Below are 19,528 nucleotides of genomic sequence, written 5' to 3' on the forward strand. Positions count from 1 at the left end.
TACAAGGAAATGAAGTGTAAGGCGAAAAGAGAAGTGGCAAAAGCTAAAGAAAAGGCATTTAGCGAGCAGTAGAAGTTGAACAGGAAGGAAGGAGAAAAGGACTTGTACCAAATTGCCAGACAAAGGGACAGTACTGGAAAGGATCTGCAGCAGGTTAGGATAGTAAAGGATACAATGTTAAAGTGGTAACAAGTGAGGAGAGTGTGTTGAGAAGGTGGAGGGAATATTCTGAGGATATAATGAGTGAAGAAAGAGAGAGAAAAGGCTGGATGATGTGGCAAGTAAATCAAGAAGTGCAAGAGATTAAAAAGGATGAAGTGAGGCCAGCTATGAAGAGGAAGAGTGGAAAGGCAGTTTGTCCAGATGACATTCCAGTGGAGGCATGAAAATGTCTAGGAGAGATGGCAGTGCAGTTTCTAACCACAGTGTTTAATAAACTCTTGGAAAGTGAGAGTGGAGGCGAAGTGTGCTGGTTCCTATTTTTAAGAACAAGGATGATGTGCAGAGCTGCAGTAACTACAGAGGCATTAAGCTGATCAGCCACAGCATGAAGTTATGGGAAAGAGTAGTAGAAGCTAGGTTTAGAAAACAGGTAAAGATCTGTGAGCAACAATATGGTTTTATGCCAAGAAAGAGCACTACAGATGCAATGTTTGCTCTGAGACTACTGATGGAGAAGTATAGAGAAGGCCAAAAGGAATTACATTTGTAAATTTAGAGAAAGCTTATGACAGGGTTCCAAGAGAAGAGTCGTGGTATTGTGTGAGGAAGTCTGGAGCGGCAGAGAAATATGTGAGGGTGGTGCAGGACATGTACGAGGTCTCTTAGATAATAAACCGACCCTTTTATTTTTTTTTTTAACTATATGGATTTGAATGACATGCGATTACACCAATCATGCTTGAACCCTCGTGCGCATGCGTGAGTTTTTTCACGCGTGTCGGTGACGTCATTTCCCTGTGGGCAGGCCTTGAGTGAGATGTGGTCCCGCACTCTCGGCTGAATTCCTTTGTTTCACACGCTGCTCCAGACGGCGCGCGTTGCTTTATCAAAATTTTTTCTGGACCTGTGAGGAATATCCGAGTGGACACTATTCGAGAAATTAAGCTGGTTTTCTGTGAAAAGTTTAACAGCTGATGAGAGATTATGGGGTGTTTCTGTCGGTGTAAGGACTTCCCACGGAGCGGGACGTCCTACAGCGCTTCCAGGCGCTGTCGTCAGCCTGTTTCGAGCTGAAAACATCCTAATTTAAGGCTTAATTCACCCAGGACATCGTGAGAGAACAGAGAAGATTCAGAAGAGGCCGGCATGAGGAATTTATGCGGACATTCCACTGTTTAAGGACATTTTTTTAATGAAAGACGTACGCGCCAATTCGCCGAGTCGTTTCCGTGACGACTCGGCAAATCTGTGTGCGCCGCGACAGGAAAAACACCTCCGTGTTGAAAACCATTTGTAGAATTCAGGTGGCTTTTAATGGCTTTCAACAAGTGAGTAACTGAGAAATTGTTTAACAGCTTGGGCATGTTCCAACTTGTCCGTTAAGATTTCCAACGGAGGTGTTTTTCCTGCCGCCCCCCGCGGTCGGGTCCAGCCCGACATGCGACTCTGCCCGCACGTTCTTTCATTACAAAATGACCGTTAACAATGGAATGTCCGAATAAACTCCTCATGCCGACTTCTTCTGAAAGTTCTCTGTTCTCTGACGACTTACTGCGTCAACAGAGCCTGAAATGTGGAAGTTTTCAACTTGAAATGGCGAGACGCTGCCGCCTCGAAGCGCAGATCGCCGTCAGGCGCCATGGACCGTCCTTAAAGCGACACTACCAGACCAAAATCTCTCATCAGCCGTTAAAATTTTTACCGAAAACCAGCTGAATTTATTGAATGGTGTCCACTCAGTTGTGCCTTACAGTTTTGAAAAAATTTTTATCAAACAAAGCAACAGTCTCTGAGCCATTCCTAAACAATGAAAAAAATCGACGAGCGGGTGGACGACTCCTCACTCAAAGACTGCCCACAGGCGAATGACGTAACCGACAGGCGTGAAAAAACTCTCGCATGCCCACGAGGGTTCAAGCATGTCTGATGTAATCACACGTGATTCAAATCCATATGGTTTTTGAAAAAAATAATAAGGTCGGATACTTTTCTAATAGACCTCGTACAAGGACAAGGTGACAGCAGTGAGATGCACAGTAGGAATAAAAGTTTCATTCAAGGTGGAGGTAGGGGTTACACTAAGGATCATATCTGAGTCCTTTCTTGTTCGCAATGGTGATGGGCATGAATGAGATCAGACAGCAGTCTCCATGGATGGTGATGTTTGCCAATGACATTGTGATCTGTAGTGAGAATAGAGAGCAGGTTGAGTCAAGCCTGGAATTGTGGCAATACGCTCTGGAGAGAAGAGGAATCAGTCAATAGGAGCAAAACTGAGTACATGTGTGTGAATGAGAGGAAGCCCAGTGGAGTAGTGCGGTTACAAGGAGTAAAAGTGGTTAAAATAGTTGAGTTTCAACACTTGGGGTCAACTGTCCAAAGCAATGGAGAGTGTTAAAGAACAGAGTGCAAGCAGGTTGGAGTGGGTGGAGAAAAGTAGCAGGAGTGATTTGTGACTGAAGAATATCTGCAACAGTGAAGGGGAAAGTTTACAAGACAGTAGTGAGACCAGCTCTGTTGTACAGCTTAGAGACGGTGACTCTAACAAAAGACAGGAGGCAGAGCTGGAGGTGGCAGAGCTGAAGATGTGATTCTTTTTGGGAGTGACGAGGATGGACAGGATTAGGAATGAACATATCAGAGGGACAGATCAGGTGGGACACTTTGGAGACAAAGTCAGAGAGGTGAGATTGAGATGGTTTGGACATGTGCAGAGGAGGGACCCAGGGTATATAGAGAGAACGATGCTGAGGATGGAGCCACCAGGCAGGAGGAGAAGAGGGAGGCCAAAGAGGAAGTTTATGGATGTGATGAGTGAGAACATGCAGGTGGTTGGTGTGACAGAGGAAGATACAGGGGACAGGGTGAGATGGAAATGATTGATCTGCTGTGGCGACCCCTAACTGGAGCAGCCGAAAGAAGATAATTTAAGTCAAATAACCATGTTTATAATACTTGAAGTACATTTCCATGGTGATTCATTTGAGTTAACTGCACAAAAATGTTGTGAGGCATGGATTTGATTTTTTTACAGCTCTCTTGACTTATCCAGGTTCACAGTGCAGTTGTTCTTCATACCAAGGTGTGGAGGTTCCTCCCGCTCAGACTTTTCACTGTGTATTTATTTACAGTGTCTCTGCCTGATCTGAAGCAGGAAGTACAATTCCTCCACCCATGCTCACACAGTCAATCCTGCTGTCAGGATAAGGAATCTTTCAATCACAATTCTGGGCTTCCTGTCTTATGTGACCCCCTTGTTCTGAGATGAGGATTTCCAGGTGGATAACATGGATAAGAAGTAAGTAAGACGATAAGATTTGCAAGTCACATCCTCACTTTCATGTTTTTTTTTTTCCTGAGGACTGACGGTATCTCAGGAGATGTGTACTTAATGAGTGGAGACACATCCATCCAAAATACAAAAAACTAGAAGGGGTACTCAGAGAGTTGGAACTCCTGGGCCTGATGTGTGCAACACTGATTCATTTATTTAACAGACATGACCTTGTGTTTGACTTTTCATGTTTACCCGAGGTAGAAAGCAGGGGCGTGCTGGGAACATTTTTCAGCCTGGGAGTTTCATATCCAACCGGTCCACAAACCGCCAGTGCACAGAGATAAGAGTTGTGCTGTGGCATTTAAATCCAGCATTTATGTGCCGACTGACTGTGAAAATTGGGTGGCTTATAATAGAAAGTAAAAGTTAGTTAGTTAAAACAAGAACGGTATTGTTAACTCACCAGTGCACCACTGTGCGATTTCTGGCCCTTTTTCAGCCGATTTTTCACTCGTGTGAGAATTTTTTGGATCGCGCCGAGTTTCAGCTCAGTCGTGCATCCTGCGTCGTGCAGTCTACATGGAGTAATGAGCTGTGTTTAACATCTCACGACCACCTCCCGATGGGGAATCATATGGTCGGATGAAAATCAAACCTGTTTGATATTTTGGTCGGCTGTCGTGACTTGTGAGGGTTCCGCGCTGTTGAAGCAGCGCTACAAGCGTCTATGCGCTGATTACCTCGCGCAGTCCATGAGCAAACACAGGAGAGAGCGAACAGTGATCTCATGTAAAGTCTTGTGTTGTTTTTTTTTGTTTTTTTATTGCGTTCCCTCGCAATAACCTAATATCATATTAAAGTTCATGCCTATCAGCGCGCACAGTGAGTGGAATCAGGTGGTGGGAGACTGAACGTATATGCGCGCACGCGCGCACACACAGCAGACAACAACAGGATTTACGACAGATGAGCACAGCTTTAAGACTCTATATGAAATATAGTTTATTTATACAACAGTGTAAGTAACAACACCTGTTATGAATGTTTGTTTTCTTTTTTTTACCATCCTCTCGTGAATCATATTGCTGTCTGCTGTGTGTGTGCGCGTGCGCATATACGTTCAGTCTCCCCCACCTGATTTCACTCACTGTGCGCGCTGATAGGCATGAAATACATTTTTTTTTTAAAAAGAAACGCGACCCCGACGTGTCTTTTTGAAGGTACAATGTGCGCAGTCAGATCACATCAGAGCATCGGGCCGTACAGTGTGAGAACATGAATCGTGCGCTCTGAACTTTTAAACCCTGCGGTTTTGTCGCACAATTTGAGCTGGAGCCAAGTACAACGATTGAAAATATCGTACAGTGACTGCCCAGCCAAGTCAGTGAAGTCTGTAAGTAGCTGGAAGAGGTGGTACTGTACTACAAATGTTGATACGGCTGACATCCGGGCATCAACAGGCACGTAGCTTGTTATGCCCGGCCCTATTTACCATTTCTCTCTTCGCTCTGTCTTCTTGAAAAAATATCTGTGAGCTTTGCACACTTGGCAGCTTTTCTTTTTCTTAATCTAGCTTTTTCAGCTCCACCAGGCTTTTTTCTGTCTATCTTTTCACTCACGGGCCACTCCTCCTATACTTGCTAGTAGCGAAAGTCCCATCTGAGCGCACAGGGCTTGATTGGACTGAACTAACTGTAACTGTAATGAATGCATAGGGGTGTTAAACGTGTAATGGTATGTCCCTACCTGGAAAAGATAACAGCATTGCAAAAGAAGCAGTCTTAAGTTATTTTCTTGTGAATTTTCATGATTGTAAAACATTTCTAACACTTAATGTCTTTTCTTTAAGATACAGCAGCCCAAGTGTCTTGCTGTGTAGCCTAACAGTTAGTGGTGGTCATATATGTATGCATATATTAACACCCCCTCACAGCGGACCCAGGTTGGACCAGCCCACCGGGAAAACTCCCGACTCTCCCGATTACCCAGCAGGCGGTAGGTTGAAAGTTGTGGCGTTAATAAACAGGACTTTGTATTAGCGTTTAACAGTCACCACAAGTGTATCTTTAAAAACAGCTGTTTCTAAATGAGTTAGATTTTTTTTTTCAGATCACCCAAGGTTAAAGGACATGTGAACAAAAGCAAGGTGATATACGAGGTCTGTCAATAAAGTAACGGTCCTTTTTATTTTTTTCAAAAACTATATGGATTTCATTCATATGTTTTTACGTCAGACATGCTTGAACCCTCGTGCGCATGCGTGAGTTTTTCCACGCCTGTCGGTGACGTCATTCGCCTGTGAGCACTCCTTGTGGGAGGAGTCGTCCAGCCCCTCGTCGGAATTCCTTTGTCTGAGAAGTTGCTGAGAGACTGGCGCGTTGTTTGATCAAAATTTTTTCTAAACCTGTGAGACACATCGAAGTGGACACGGTTCGAAAAATTAAGCTGGTTTTCAGTGAAAATTTTAACGGCTGATGAGAGATTTTGAGGTGATTCTGTCGCTTTAAGGACTTCCCACGGTGCGAGACGTCGCTCAGCGCTCTCAGCCGCCGTCGTCAGCCTGTTCAAGCTGAAAACCTCCACATTTCAGGCTCTATTGATCCAGGACGTCGTGAGAGAACAGAGAAGTTTCAGAAGAAGTCGGTTTCAGCATTTTATCCGGATATTCCACTGTTAAAGGAGATTTTCTTAATGAAAGACGTGCGGACGGGTCCGCGCGTTGGGACGCAGCCGACGCGGTGCGGCAGCACAGGAAAAACACCTCCGTGTTGATAACCATTTGTAAAATCCAGGCGGCTTTTGATGGCTTTCAGTGGAGTGAGTTTATGAGAAATTGTTTAACAGCAGGACATGTTCCAACTTGTCCTTAAGGCTTCCAACAGAGGTGTTTTTCCTGTGGCGGAGCGTCGCGGCAGCTGCGAGCCGACGCGCGGACCCGTCCGCACGTCTTTCATTAAAAAAATCTCCTTTAACAGTGGAATATCCAGATAAAATGCTGAAACCGACTTCTTCTGAAACTTCTCTGTTCTCTCACGACGTCCTGGATCAATAGAGCCTGAAATGTGGAGGTTTTCAGCTTGAAACAGGCTGACGACGGCGGCTGAGAGCGCTGAGCGACGTCTCGCACCGTGGGAAGTCCTTAAAGCGACAGAATCACCTCAAAATCTCTCATCAGCCGTTAAAATTTTCACTGAAAACCAGCTTAATTTTTCGAACCGTGTCCACTTCAATGTGTCTCACAGGTTTAGAAAAAATTTTGATCAAACAAAGCGCCAGTCTCTCAGCAACTTCTCAGACAAAGGAATTCCAACAAGGGGCTGGACGACTCCTCCCACAAGGAGTGCTCACAGGCGAATGACGTCACCGACAGGCGTGGAAAAACTCACGCATGCGCACGAGGGTTCAAGCATGTCTGACGTAAAAACATATGAATGAAATCCATATAGTTTTTGAAAAAAATAAAAAGGACCGTTACTTTATTGACAGCCCTCGTATGATGTCACATTAGTATTTATTCGTAACCACAGGTGTATCTTTAAACTGTTTCTCAGAATAGCCATTGAAAATAAATCCTTACAAGCCTTGAACCAAAATGTTGTTCTTGGCCCATGAGTGAGACTTTGAATTGATTCTTTAAAAAATCTAATTACTTTGTTCAATATTTCCACCACAATTGGCCCAAATCTCATCAAAGCTATTACTTATGAGGTGAAGGAAGCCACCAAGACACCCAGACAACTCTGACAGCATTATAGGCTCCATTTTCTGTGATTAGAGGAACTGTGCAGCATGCAACTTTTGTCTGTTGTATCACCAGTCACAGCTTCATGGTGAAGTGCAACAGAGAAGAATTTTCATGCAAGAAAACAGATCACATCTTGGCTCAAATCACCATATGCTGTCTGGCAAACTGTAGCTGAAATTTATGTGCATTTTTTCTGTCATCACTGGACTATAACTCCTTCAGAGTGGCACATCAATATATGCCATTGCCAGAATATGGTTTTCTTTCTTTGTTTCCCAGCACAATCTCAAGCACATGGAGGAGATTCCAGGAGACTGGCAGTTAGTCAGGAGAGCTGGACAGGACCATAGAAGGTCCTCAGCCCATCAGTAGTACTGGTATCTGCTCCATTGTGCAAGGAAGAACATGATGTGCACTGCCAGAACCCAACAAAATGACCTCCAGCAGGCAACTGGTGTGAATGTCTTTGTCCAAACAATCAGAAACAGACTTTATGAGGGTGGCCTGAGAGCCTGATGTCCTGTAGTGGGCCCTGTGCTCACTGGCACTATCATCGTGGAGCTCGACTGACATTTGCCATAGAACACCAGAATTGGCAGGTCTGCCACTGGTGCCCTGTGCTTTTCACAGATGAGAGCAGGTTCAATCTGTGCACACGTGACGGATGTGAAAGGGTCTGGAGACATTATGCTGCCATCAACATCATTCAGCATGACCAGTTTGGTGGTGGGTCAGTAATGGTCTGGGGTGGCATATCCCTGGAAGAACACACAGACCTCTACAGGCTAGACAACGGCACCCTGACTGCTATTATTTTTTATGTCTGATGTATTTTCAAAGTGTTCCTTTAATTTTATACATATATATATATATTATATATATGCTTTGGTTTGTGCACTGGTGCTCGTTTGGTTGTGTTTTGAAATTCTGGTGCATTGACTGAGTTGCATTGTCTGCACATTTCTTTTGTATTGTTATGAGTATATATATTTATATACGAGGTCTGTTAGAAAACTATCCGACCTTTTTATTTTTTGCAAAAACTATATGGATTTGAATCATGTGTGCTTGCATCAGCCAAGCTTGAACCTTCGTGCGCATGCGTGAGTTTTTTCACGCCTGTCGGTTGCATCATTCGCCTGTGAGCACGCCTTGTGGGAGGAGTGGTCCAGCCTCCTCGGCGGATTTTCATTGTCAGGAAATTAGCTGATCGACTGCCGCTTTACTGCATCAAAATTTTTTCAGAAACTGTGAGAGACAGCCAGGTGGAAACCATTCGGAAAATTCAGATGGCTTTCGGTGAAGATCTTATGGGGATCACACAGATTAAGGAGTGTTAAAACCGGTTTAAAGTAGACCTGCATTGAAATAAATGCAGTCAGATCTTTGGACCAAAAAATGACTCATATTTACACCTAAGATCCTTCTGAATGTAGTAAAGTAAATCTGCAAGCCCAGATCTGTCATTCAATGGAGAAATCTTCATTTGAAAATGACAAATTTACAGCTAACATTTAGCCCTCCGCAAATTGTCCCTCTCATCATGGACGCTGCCGAGACGTCAGGGACAAGACCCTCTCCCAGCATGCACTGCGCGCGCCAACTGTAATTTGTGGATTTACGTCAGTTTGCATCTGCACCTTTTTCTTGTCTTATACGGAAGGATCTACTTTTTAAAACTTCATATTGTCTTGCGGTACGTTTGGTGAGTACACATTTCTTTTATTTGTGCTTGAAAATTATTTTTGGGGACTTTTTCATACGGCTGTTTGATTGAGTGGTGTCGCATTGAAAATCTACTGTCTTTTGCCTCCGGTGTTACCGTCGCGGGGTACGGAGGCAAGACCCGCAAAGAATTCAAGTCATTAAAAAGATATAACCCTCTCTCAGCAGCCATGAAGCTCTGTGGCTCCGATTACTGAGACGTGCGGCACTGCGGATTTTGCCGCAAGAAGTCTGTCCTTGCGAGCAACAGGTGTCACCGGTCGCACCGCATCAAAACGGCGAGCGTAGTCTCTGGACTTGTGCCAAGTTGGCTCACCTCCATTCAGTAGACAGAGCCGTGTCTGCGGCTGTACAGCAGACACGGGGGTGTGAGTGGCCCGCGGCAGCATTTATTGAGCGTATGCACTCGGTAAGTGCAGTGAGAGCGAGGCGTCGGGGAAGAACGGTGCCCGCTATCGATGTTGCCGCTAATCTGAGCATGCAGAGCTGTATCTTGCATTCATTGCAGCTTACTTTTGGATGCTGAAACCAGGATGTGTATAACAGTAACATTACTAACAGATAAAATCAATTTCAATGTGGGATCGGACTGAAGGCGGGAGGGCATCGTCTTGTCCCCGATGTCATGGAAATGATCCAGATGTACAAACTGTTTTCACGGAGGGCTAAATTTTAGCTGCAAATTTGTCATTTTTAAATGAATATTTCTCCGCTGAATTACAAATTTGGGCTTACAGATTCACTTGACTGCATTCACAAGGGTCTTATAAATACATATCAGCTATTTCTTTCTGAAATCTGACCACATTTATTTCAGTGCAGGTCTACTTTAAAGATGGCGCACAATGGCGGAGGGCGCGCTGCGCTCCGAGCGGCGATCAACAGGCTGAAACGACCAGATCTTTCCAAAGTGAAGGCTGTGTTGATCTGGGACGTCGTCTGACTACTACAGAAATGGCAGAAAATGTGGATATAGCACTTTTTCGGCACATTCCACTGCTCCTCCTCCTGTAACTCCTGTAACAGTGGAATGTGCCGTTCATTTCCAAAGTGAACGCTTTGTTGATCCGGGATGTCGTCTGACTACCAGAGAAATGGCAGAAGAGTTGGACATCAGCACTTTTTCGCCATGAAAAGACGTGCAGAGGAATTTGCGCGTCAGGACGGAGGCACATGGCACACAACAAAAAGCAATGCCGTGATGAAGCCTCACAGGACATGTTGTGGCATGTCCAGCTCGTCCACAATTTCTCGGATAGTCACACGACTGAAAAGCCACCGAAAGCCGTCTGAATCTTCCGAATGGTGCAAGAGCTGGGCATGTTAGAACATGTCCTGTGAGACCAACATGGAGATGCTTTTGTCCCGCGCCATTAGCGGCTCCGTGGTGAATTCCTCCGCTCCTCTTTCCATGACAAAAACTCCTGTAACAGTGGAATGTGCCAAAAAAGTGCTATGTCCACATCTGATCTGGTTGTTTCAGCCTGTCGATCGCTGCTCGGAGCGTGGCGCACCCTCCGCCATTGTGCGCCGTCTTTAAACCGGTTTTAACACTCCTTAATCTGTGTGATCCCCATAAGATCTTCACCGAAAGCCATCTGAATTTTCCGAATGGTTTCCACCTGGCTGTCTCTCACAGTTTCTGAAAAAATTTTGATGCAGTAAAGCAGCAGTCGATCAGCCAATTTCCTGACAATGAAAATCCGCCAAGGAGGCTGGACCACTCCTCCCACAAGGCGTGCTCACAGGCGAATGACGCAACCGACAGGCGTGAAAAAAAACTCACGCATGCACACGAAGGTTCAAGCTTGGCTGATGCAAGCGCACATGATTCAAATCTATATAGTTTTTGCAAAAAATAAAAAGGTCGGATAGTTTTCTAACAGACCTTGTATGTATACATTCTTTATTTTTTATGGTATAAGGGGAGGGTATTTACAAGCTTTGCTTCTGTCTTCATCCTTTCGGCCACACGGGTTCATTGTACTTTGTTCTTTTTATGAGTTTTGTTATTGTCTGTGTTGTCATTCTGTGTGCTGAATAAATACATTCATTCATACATATATATATATATATATATATATATATATATATATATATATATATATATATATATATACGAGGGCTGTCAATAAAGTAACGGTCCTTTTTATTTTTTTCAAAAACTATATGGATTTCATTCATATGTTTTTACATCAGACATGCTTGAACCCTCGTGCGCATGCGTGAGTTTTTCCACGCCTGTCGGTGACGTCATTCGCCTGTGAGCACTCCTTGTGGGAGGAGTCGTCCAGCCCCTCGTCGGAATTCCTTTGTCTGAGAAGTTGCTGAGAGACTGGCGCGTTGTTTGATCAAAATTTTTTCTAAACCTGTGAGACACATCGAAGTGGACACGGTTCGAAAAATTAAGCTGGTTTTCAGTGAAAATTTTAACAGCTGATGAGAGATTTTGAGGTGATTCTGTCGCTTTAAGGACTTTTCACGGTGCGAGACGTCGCGCAGCGCTCTCAGGCGCCGTCATCAGCCTGTTCAAGCTGAAAACCTCCACATTTCAGGCTCTATTGATCCAGGATGTCGTGAGAGAACAGAGAAGTTTCAGAAGAAGTCGGTTTCAGCATTTTATCCGGATATTCCACTGTTAAAGGAGATTTTTTTAATGAAAGACGTGCGGACGGATCCGCGCGTCGGGACGCAGCCGACGCGGTGCGGCGGCACAGGAAAAACACCTCCGTGTTGATAACCATTTGTAAAATCCAGGCGGCTTTTGATGGCTTTCAGTGGAGTGAGTATATGAGAAATTGTTTAACAGGCAGGACATGTTCCAACTTGTCCTTAAGGCTTTCAACAGAGGTGTTTTTCCTGTGGCGGAGCGTCGCGGCGGCTGCGTCCCGACGCGCGGACCCGTCCGCACGTCTTTCATTAAAAAAATCTCCTTTAACAATGGAATATCCGGATAAAATGCTGAAACCGACTTCTTCTGAAACTTCTCTGTTCTCTCACGACGTCCTGGATCAATAGAGCCTGAAATGTGGAGGTTTTCAGCTTGAACAGGCTGACGACGCCGCCTGAGAGCGCTGCACGACGTCTCGCACCGTGAAAAGTCCTTAAAGCGACAGAATCACCTCAAAATCTCTCATCAGCCGTTAAAATTTTCACTGAAAACCAGCTTAATTTTTCGAACCGTGTCCACTTCGATGTGTCTCACAGGTTTAGAAAAAATTTTGATCAAACAACGCACCAGTCTCTCAGCAACTTCTCAGACAAAGGAATTCCGACGAGGGGCTGGACGACTCCTCCCACAAGGAGTGCTCACAGGCGAATGACGTCACCGACAGGCGTGGAAAAACTCACGCATGCGCACGAGGGTTCAAGCATGTCTGACGTAAAAACATATGAATGAAATCCATATAGTTTTTGAAAAAAATAAAAAGGACCGTAACTTTATTGACAGCCCTCGTATATATATTTGTAGTGGGTAAAATAAGTATTGAACATGTCACCATTTTTCTCAATTATATTTCTAAACATCCTGCTGACATGAAATTTTCACCAGATGTCAGTAACAACCCAACACATGCAAAGGAACCAATAAGTGTAATAAAATGGAATGATAGTGGGGAAAAAGTATTGAACACACTTACTGAAATTTATGTAATACTTCATACAAAAGCCTTTGTTGGTAATGAAGCTTCAAGATGCCTCCTGTATGCCACTGTTGGTGTTTTTGGGCTGATGTGCAGTGCCATTTATGGTGTGTATTATGACATCCAAAGAGTTAAATTTTGGTCACATCTGACCAGACTATATTCTCACAGTATTTCACAGGCTTGTCTCAATGTTGTGCAGCAAACTTTAAACAAGCTTCAACATGCTTTTTCTTCAGCAATGGAGTCTTGTGGTGAGCGTGCATATAGGCCATGGCAGTTGTGGACATTATTTATTGTTTCTTTGAAACAGTTGTTCAGTTGCTCTCCACAAGTGATCCTTGGCTCTTGGACAACTCTTCTGATAATTCTTTTCACTCCTCTGTCAGAGATCTTGTGAGGAGCACCTGTCCGTGGCCGGTTTATGGTAAAATAATCTTCTTTCCACTTTCAGATTATGGCCCCAACAGTGATCACTGGAACATTGAGAAGTTTAGAACTAATGCCATCAGTATGTTTTGAAAACAATAAGGTTGCGAAGACCTTGAGAGACCTCCTTGCTTTGACCCATCATGAGATGTTTCTTGTGTGACACCTTGGTAATGAGACACCTTTTTATAGGCCATTAGTTGTGACTGAACCAATTGGTATTAATTTGCACTGCCAAGGGGCAGGATTGCTTTCTAATTACTGATGGAGTTCACCTGGTGTCTTGGCTTTCCATGCCTTCTTACACCTCCCTTTCTTCATGTGCTCAGTACTTTTTCCTGTGTCATTTCACACTATTACACATAACTTAATTTCTGTACTTATTAGTTTTAGTTTCTTTATATGTGTATATTGCTTGGGTTGTTACTGACATTTGGTGAAAATTTCATTTCAACAGCACCTTAGAAAATGGCAGCACATAATCTCTTGCGGAATGGGCAACCCTCAGTTATAGGGTTACAGGGAATTTCACAGATGACTTCTTTGCTTCAAAGTGTTGCTCAACAGTGAAATAAATTGCAGAGTCAATCAGCAAGAAAAAACAGCAGGCCATTGACTGTTCATTACACATTGTGGCTGATCCCTGTCCGGTGCTGTGCTGGAGCCCTGTGTACACATTCCCAACCCACATGAAAGATGCAGACAAATTTAATAAGTAATCTAAATTAGCCATTAAACACTATGATTGTTAAGTAAGCATGTTTATGACCTGAAATGCACAAATACCTCAACCCAGACACAAACACAGATCCTGCCTGAAGGCATAGAACTGCTAACTCACACTTTGATGGCTTCCAGAAGGCATCTTTGGTGCCTTCGGTGCTCCCCGCGGTTGCCCTTGGTCAGATTTGTGCGGTGCAGGAGCCAGCACTCCCTCAGCACATTAGCAGCAGCGTGCCGAATCTAATGAAGACAAACATCAAGTCCCCTTTGGTTAAAATGGGTGAAACGTATAGTGACAAGACCATCACAAATGTTTATTCAGTTGAAACTCCAATTTGGAGGGACTGAACCACTCCAGACAGAATCTGGTTCAGATCAATCATTTCAGTGCAGGAAGTGAAAACATGAGTCATCAGAGCCAGCTGATTAGATCCAGATTGTCTCTTTCCTCTCCACCTATTTGCTCTTTTATACTGATAAAAGAGAACTGGGAGCACCCAAGCAGCTTTTTTTTTTTTTTTTTTTTTTTTTTTTTTTTGAGGATTTATTTCATTCATTTAAAAGAAAAACAGAAAAGCAAAATTAACAAAACATTACAAACCATTGAACAAAAAGGAGCAGTTTGGAAGAACAAGTCTTATATATTCTGCCCCTTTTTTACAATACAATCTTGCAAAGCATCGTCAATCGACATCATTGCATTTCTATGACTTTGTCACATGCCACCGACTTCTTTCCTAATTTTAACCATTATTTAAAAGACTACATCCCTAATAGATTACATTTTAAACTTCAAACATTCTAAACATTATTAACAGATTACATTTTTGGCTTTGTCACAGCCCACTGACTTATTTCATAGTTTCATACTTATGAAATACATCAAGTTTAATACGTTTTTTAAATAATTTAAGCGACCTTGATTCTTTGATTTCTTTGTTGAGGTTGTTCCATAATTTTACACCATTCACTGCAATACTCCGTTCCTTTATCTTGATTCTGAATCTTGGTTTTTTAAAGACTTCTATGCCCTTCAAATTATAACTACTTACTCTTTTTTCAAACATATTTTGAATGTTTATTGGTAAGGTATTGTTATTCGCTTGGTACATTATTTGTAGTAATTTCAAATCAACTAAATCATGAAATTTAAGTACCCTATACTTAATGAACAATGGATTAGATGGATCTCTAAATCGACTGTTGCCAATCACTTTTAAAGCTCTTTTCTGCAAAATAAATAAAGGTTGTGTATAAGTTGTACATGTTGATCCCCAGATTTCTACACAATAAGTCAAATATGGAACAGTCAATGAATTGTACAATGTTAATAATCCATAACTATTTAATGAATATTTAACTTTATGCAAAACAGCAATGGCTTTCGCTATCTTTCCTTTTATGTAATTTATGTGTGACTTCCATGTAAAATCTTCATCAATCATAACTCCTAAAAATTTTGTTTCTTTTACCCTTTGAATGTCCATTCCATCTATTTTTAATTACACAATTTTTTTAACTCTGTCATTAAACAATATGAAATTTGTTTTATTAAGATTAAGTGACAATCTGTTTATATCAAACCAATATTTCACTTTTTCCAACTCTGTATTTATCACTTGTGCTATTTCCTGTATATCGGAGCCACAGTAAAATAATGTTGTATCGTCAGCAAATAAAATACTACCAAGTACATTAGATATATTCACAAAATCATTGATATACAAAATAAACAGTTTGGGTCCAAGTACCGACCCTTGTGGTACTCCACACATAATATTACACAATTCTGATTTAGTATTATTTATCTGAACAAACTGTTTTCTATTTTCTAAGTAGCTTTTTACCCACTGATGTGCAATCCCTCTTATTCCATATTGTTGTAACTTGTGAAGCAATCTTGAATGATCGATAACATCAAAAGCTTTTATCAAGTCAATAAAAACACTTACCATATAATCCTTATTATCTATTGCTGTTGATATTTTCTCTGTTAATTCCATAATTGCCATAGCTGTCGAATGTTTTGTTCTAAATCCATACTAAGCATTATTTAAAATATGATGTTTCTCAATGAATTTATCCAACCTTGTCACAAAAACCTTTTCCATAGTTTTAGAAAACTGTGGAAGCAATGACACTGGCCTGTAATTTGAAACGTTATGTTTGTCTCCATTTTTATATAATGGGACTACCTTGACAATTTTCATTTCGTCTGGGAAAATTCCTGTTGACAGAGACAGATTACAAATGTAAGTGAATGGTTCAATAACAGTTTCTATTATACTTTTTACAGTCATCATGTCTAAATCTTCACAGTCAGTTGATCTTTTGTAACAATATGAAGACATTCCCAGGTATTGATTTTTCCACGTTTCTTTTGATTCTATTTCCATCCGTCTGCCTTCCTGCCCAGATGCCTTGAGTCTCCCCCTGCTGATGTCACTCTGGACCGGTGGTGAGGGTTATTAATAGAGACGCATGTCTGTATCCAGATGTCTTCCCGTGTTCCCCTCAGTGTAAACCTGCACCAGATCGCTCAGAAGGACTCACACAGACCAAAACAACCACAAGACATAAAGATGCACCTATTGACAGGATGCAGCCAACAGGAGAGAGGAAATGGTTGTATTCTTCTTCACAACAGCGCACCTACCGCAGTCAGCAGTACAGCTTAGACAAGAAGTTGCTCAGCTTCTATTTTAGGAGCTGCACCCAATTTTACCCCTTTAACTGTCGGTACATCTTATTTTGGAAAGATTTTACTGGCCATGTGATACCTTAGTTTTTGGTAACCTTTTGGCTCTGTTCTCCCCCCCCCCCCAAAAAAGGAACAAACTAAAAACACTCAAATTCTGTCCAGGGCTGCAATTGTGCAAACCCCGCTGAGTGGTCACTTCCACACGTGTGAACTTCAGCGGTTTCCTGTGCACTGCCGCGCCATCCTGAACTGACATGGGTTTCTTTCCTGACAGAGACAAGATTTTGTCCTGCGTTTGACGCCTCACAGAGGTTACATCAAAATTTCAGTAGACCTCAGCGACCTCCTCTTTTCCCACAACATCATTTCCTCCGCTGACTCTAATTTAAGGGGAAAATAGTTATAAAAAGACACAAAAACCAAAACATGCCAGTATCAATGTGTGCATCCTGACAAATATGCCTGTGTTGTCATCTTTTCCATTTTTGTGCTCTGCTGCAGTACCCTCTGAGGAGCAGGACAGGGCTTACCCGAGATCTTTGAGAGTTCATTTGGTTATCAGAGTCTGAATACGCAGTAATAAGGGGGCCTTCGTTCTTACATTAAAAAGTCAGCAGATTAAAGGTTTAGAGTTGATTTTGTTCTCATTATATCCATGTTGGGTCGATATTTTTAGCCCAAAAATGAATGATGACATTCCCCACTATAAGCCTAATTGCATTATTTGGTGTGAAATTTAAACTGCCATAATTAACTATTAAAATCATATTCATAAGAACTATGGAACACACACACACAAACACACTTTTTAAGATAAGGATTTGCTCCTTCTGCCCTCCACTCTTTTCCCTTTCTGGATGTATTTTCAAACTGGTTGATTATATTCAAGGACTTCCAGCAACCCTTTATAAAACACCACCTCTCAGCTAAATCCAGTCCACTCGCTTTTTTATTTGTCCAACACCTGTGCCAGTTTTTTAATGAGTTCCTGGGTTCAGCCATCAGAAGTGTAAATGTATGTGGTGAATGGGATGAACTTGTGGAGACATTCACTGATATTGGCAGGGACATACATGTCTCTAGGTCCTCTGCCTTTGAGAAGGAGAGACACATGGGAAGAGATTGTGGACTCACCTCTGGACAGAGGTGTTTGGAAATGCTGATATCTTTACAGAAGAACAAAGGCCCAAGAATTTAGGGTCCCGGTGCTTCTTGTCTTGCTGTATGGTTGTGAGACTTTGACACTAACCAGTAACCTGGATGTCTTTAGTACTATGGCTCTTTGGAGGATCCTTGAGTACTGGAGGAATGACATTGACATAGTCTCCCTGAGTAACAACCGATTACTTAGGGAGACTAAGATTAAGAATATCACCTGCATTGTGAGGAGACATTAGCTTTTGGCCATGGGGCACATTTCTCTTTACATGATGTAACACATAGGTACTGGAGTGTGGACCCCAGTGGTTGTAGATGACCAAGGGAACACCCACGTTTCACCTGGCTGTGGCAGATAGATGGTTATTTTAGATATGTGAGGACCGGTTGTCTGCCTGGGTGATTGCCTCCCAAGCTGGCGCGATAACAGTGATGAAAATGACTGAGTGTTCTCTGACTTGACAAAATGATGGCAGCTTTGAGTTTCTGAGTGTTAGTGTCAACATCCACATGTTCTTTATCCAGTTCTGCAGCATCTGTGGAAGTGCACACATTGTGAACTCTGACTTCACACTTGATGTCGCTTCCCTAAGGATTCAACTGAAGTCCAGTCGACTGCCATCTGCTCGGTCTCCCAGACTTAAATAGGCTGGACGTCAAGGTCAGACTGTTTCACAGAAATTTTCCCGCAGTCTGGGTGGAAGACTTGAAAATATGGATGCAAATTTCCTGAATGGAATGTGGAAGTTCTTTCACAACAAAACTGCCAGACATTTCATTGGAGTCACCATTGTTCACAGGAGGATGTGTTTCACCAGAGAGGGCACACTGAATATCATCCAGAGGAGTAGTAGTACAGGGCTAGGTGGTAATACCTCATGGTATAAAGAAAAGAAAAAGTGGGATCTCGACCGATGAGGTCAAGAGATGCGTGGGAAGATCTTGGGTCATGAGGTCACTGGACAGAAAGAGAATGAATGTCCAGGTGTTGAGAATAGTGGTGCTTCCAGCCTTACCAGAGAAACACTCTAATCAGGGACCTCAAGCGATGACTGGATGTGTTTGTCGCAAAATCAAGTATTACTGACGACCAAGGTGGTAGACTATTCACATCAGCCAACATTTTTGACTGTATCTTTGACAACAGTAGAAGCATAAATGGTCTATGCTTTGATAAATTGTCTAATATGATCTGTAGCCTTAAAAACACAATTCAACTGTGGAAGCACCATTCAAGTTTCTTTTTCAGTTATATATACACAATACCGTTGTGTATTTTATTTTATTACATGGTTTAGTAGTCTTTACATAATAAACTTGTGTATGACACCCTGTGCAATATTTACACTTGTGCATGTGCAAATGAGTGTATTGGGCATCGTGCAGTACAACCTAGTACTGTAATGTGCAATTACAACCAGGCACTGAAGCACTTGTCACTTTAATACAGTACTTTTGCACCTCAACACCCATCATGAAACTCTTTTGGTTCCTCCACTTGTCGACTACTTATTATCTGTCAATTATTGTTGCTCTGAATTGTAAATATTTGTATGTGTATTTTGTTTTAATTGTTTTTCTGTCATGATTAATTTGGTATGTTGTGTGGTTTTAGTCTGTTGTTATGTTACTGGGACTACGGATGGAAATTAGCACTTTGCTATAATCTGGCATATTTACATGTAACTATGTCCATTAATATCCACTGTTTATCTATCCATCTATCTATCTATCTATCTATCTATCTATCTATCCATCCATCCTCACGTAGCAACAGACAGAACGTAATGTATGTATACATACGAGTGAAACGTGCAGAAACAATATTAGGACAGAGAATCTATCTGAGTGAACGATAAAAAAAAATCAGCGTCTAAGTAAAAAAAGGTCATGTCACACAATAACTGTTCAAGTTATCATATCTCAAGTTATGCTTTTTTTTTGTTTAGGTGTCCATTTATTTC

The 19,528-nt window shown here is 42.2% G+C and overlaps 1 protein-coding gene across 1 annotated transcript in view; it reads right to left on the reverse strand.

Moving 5' to 3' along the window:
• The window catches only part of kcnn4 (potassium intermediate/small conductance calcium-activated channel, subfamily N, member 4), an 88,250-nt gene that overhangs the window by 6,479 nt on the left and 62,243 nt on the right, over positions 1–19,528 (reverse strand). The window contains exon 6 of the mRNA XM_034175096.1: positions 13,824–13,945. Within this exon, the coding sequence (XP_034030987.1) occupies positions 13,824–13,945 (122 nt within the window). The remainder of the gene's footprint in view (positions 1–13,823; positions 13,946–19,528) is intronic.

This window comes from Thalassophryne amazonica, chromosome 7 (assembly GCF_902500255.1).
Source record: "Thalassophryne amazonica chromosome 7, fThaAma1.1, whole genome shotgun sequence".
Taxonomy (NCBI): domain Eukaryota; kingdom Metazoa; phylum Chordata; class Actinopteri; order Batrachoidiformes; family Batrachoididae; genus Thalassophryne; species Thalassophryne amazonica.